At 48.1% G+C, this 2,449-nt stretch overlaps 1 protein-coding gene across 2 annotated transcripts in view; it reads left to right on the forward strand.

Moving 5' to 3' along the window:
* Positions 1 to 568, forward strand: part of aldoab (aldolase a, fructose-bisphosphate, b) — an 11,291-nt gene extending 10,723 nt beyond the window's left edge. For both annotated transcript variants that reach the window (XM_063192629.1, XM_063192634.1), the window contains exon 9: positions 30 to 568. In XM_063192629.1, the coding sequence (XP_063048699.1) occupies positions 30 to 125 (96 nt within the window). In that variant the 3' untranslated portion in view covers positions 126 to 568. The remainder of the gene's footprint in view (positions 1 to 29) is intronic.
* Positions 569 to 2,449: the final 1,881 nt, after the last annotated feature.

Below are 2,449 nucleotides of genomic sequence, written 5' to 3' on the forward strand. Positions count from 1 at the left end.
AGGTGTGTTGTTGTGGTTCTGGTCTCCAGGCCAACAGCCAGGCTTCCCAGGGCAAGTACGCCTCCAAGGGCGAGGGCGGAGCCGCAGCCGGAGAGTCCCTCTTCGTGGCCAACCACGCCTACTAGGCACCCCGCGCACCCCGCGCACCCTGCTCTACGCTCCCACCTGCTACCAGGACCGCTCGCCACAGGGTTCCACGTGGGGGTGTGTGTGTGTGTGAGTGTGTGAAGTCTTCCCTCCACTGCGGGGGTTAGACAGACGACCTCCACCCTCCACCCCCCACCCCCTCCTGGCTGAGCACCTGAGTACCTGAGAGGATCCACTTGACATCTGCCTCCATTCCCAAAGTCCCGGGCGAACCAACGAACGCCCTCACCTGAATTATTGTTCGATATAGTTCTGTCATTCTTTCTTTCTATCTCTCTTTCTTTCCTTCTCTCTTTCCTTCTGTTCTCCCGATCCCTTTATTTTATTTGTTTTTTGTAGAAAAGTATTGCTCCTTTGGTCTTGTAACAGGTGCGCTCTGCGCGTTTCAAAGACGATGGAATAAAACACCTTTCTAACAGTATCCTGGTCTCTGTGCGCCTCTGTGACTCTGCTGTCAAGTCAAGTCAAGTCAAGTGTACTTTATTGTCAGAAGGCTGTGTAACAGGGTTCACACAGAAGTTTGAAATTGCTTTTGACCAGTCTCCAATGTGCATTTAAAACTAAACATATAATAAGATATTGACAATAATCGCACACACACACACAGACACAGACACAGACACACACACACACACACAGACACACACACACACACACACACACACACACACACACACACACACACACACACACATTAATTAATTAACCCATGCTCTCCCCCATCCTCCTCCATGACTGAGGTACCCTGAGCATGGAGCCTTCCACTCCATGTATAACATGTTAGACACATGACTGGTGATCACTACTCATGTTTACCCAAAACCTGTTAGCTACAGTCACATACAGTACAGTAGCCCCTTAATGCACGCCGCACCACCAGTGGCACGCTGTCATGGGCATTGGTCATCATGAATTACCCAGCCATAATTAAACTCTATTATACAGTGGCACGCTGTAATGGGCATTGGTCATCATGAATTACCCAGCCATAATTAAACTCTATTGACCAGCAGTGGCACGCTGTCATGCTCATTGAAAGTGGAAGCCCACCTGGGAAACTCCAACTCCCATTGTCATTGTGACACAACACTCCACAGCACACAAGTACACACTGCATAATGCACACCTCGAAATAGCATTCATGCCTCACCTGTGCAAAGGGGCAACCCCCGATGGCGCCCCAGGGGAGCAGTGCGGCGGGGCAGTTAACGGGTTAACCAAGGTAATCTTGGGTCGTAAAGGTCCTATGTGTCATTTTGTGTAAGGTTTTTTTTCTTCAACATTGATGCCGCTCATTCACAAATGTTAGCATTTCCTGAATATTGGTCTGGAGTGACCAGAGAAGGTTTAGCAGACAGAGAGGAAGTGTGTGATGTCTATGCAGTCTAGAACAGTATTTCAAAATGGGGGATTTACCTGGAGAAGAGCCATCCACCTATTCATCTTTGGAATGGATAAATTCATTACCCAGCCATAATTAAATACTCATATTACATTACATTACACTACACTTGTTGACACTTTTATCCAAAGCGACATGCAGTTGTTTACAGGGTATTGGCTACAGTCCCTGGTGTAGTGTGGGGTTAGGTGCCTTGGAACAGGGTATTGGTTACAGTCCCTGGAGCAGTGTGGGGTTAGGTGCCTTGGTACAGGGTATTGGTTACAGTCCCTGGAGCAGTGTGGGGTTAGGTGCCTTGGTACAGGGTATTGGTTACAATCCCTGGAGCAGTGTGGGGTTAGGTGCCTTGGTACAGGGTATTGGTTACAGTCCCTGGAGCAGTGTGGGGTTAGGTGCCTTGGTACAGGGTATTGGCTACAGTCCCTGGTGCAGTGTGGGGTTAGGTGCCTTGCTCAAGAACACTTCAGCCATGGAGTGACATAGGGAGTGAATTTCCAAAAATAGCCAATTTTAGCTGCAAAAATGACTGTAGTTGGATCTTACTAGAACATATTTGTTTATTACTTAGTAAACGTTCATGTAAAGATCAAATTTGGCAATAGGCAGCCCAGTTTCAATGAGCAGCATAGTTGCAGTACCTTTTTTGACCATTTCCTGCATAGTGTCCCTTTAAGAATTTTTGGTGCCATCAGCGCAGATTGTTTGACCCTTTTTAGGCAACCTCGCTCAGACTGATACTGTGGTGTACAGCGGGTGCAATGTTATCCTTAATTCCTAGCGCATAATTATGACACCGTCCATGTACATTTGTAGCCAAATTTGCCCTCCAGTGGGGCCCACAGCAACCTTTAGCCGAGGGGCCCAAGGCCATCTTAATCCGGCCCTTCCTAGAAGCTGTGC

The sequence above is a fragment of the Engraulis encrasicolus genome, chromosome 2 (genome assembly GCF_034702125.1).
Source record: "Engraulis encrasicolus isolate BLACKSEA-1 chromosome 2, IST_EnEncr_1.0, whole genome shotgun sequence".
Lineage (NCBI taxonomy): Eukaryota > Metazoa > Chordata > Actinopteri > Clupeiformes > Engraulidae > Engraulis > Engraulis encrasicolus.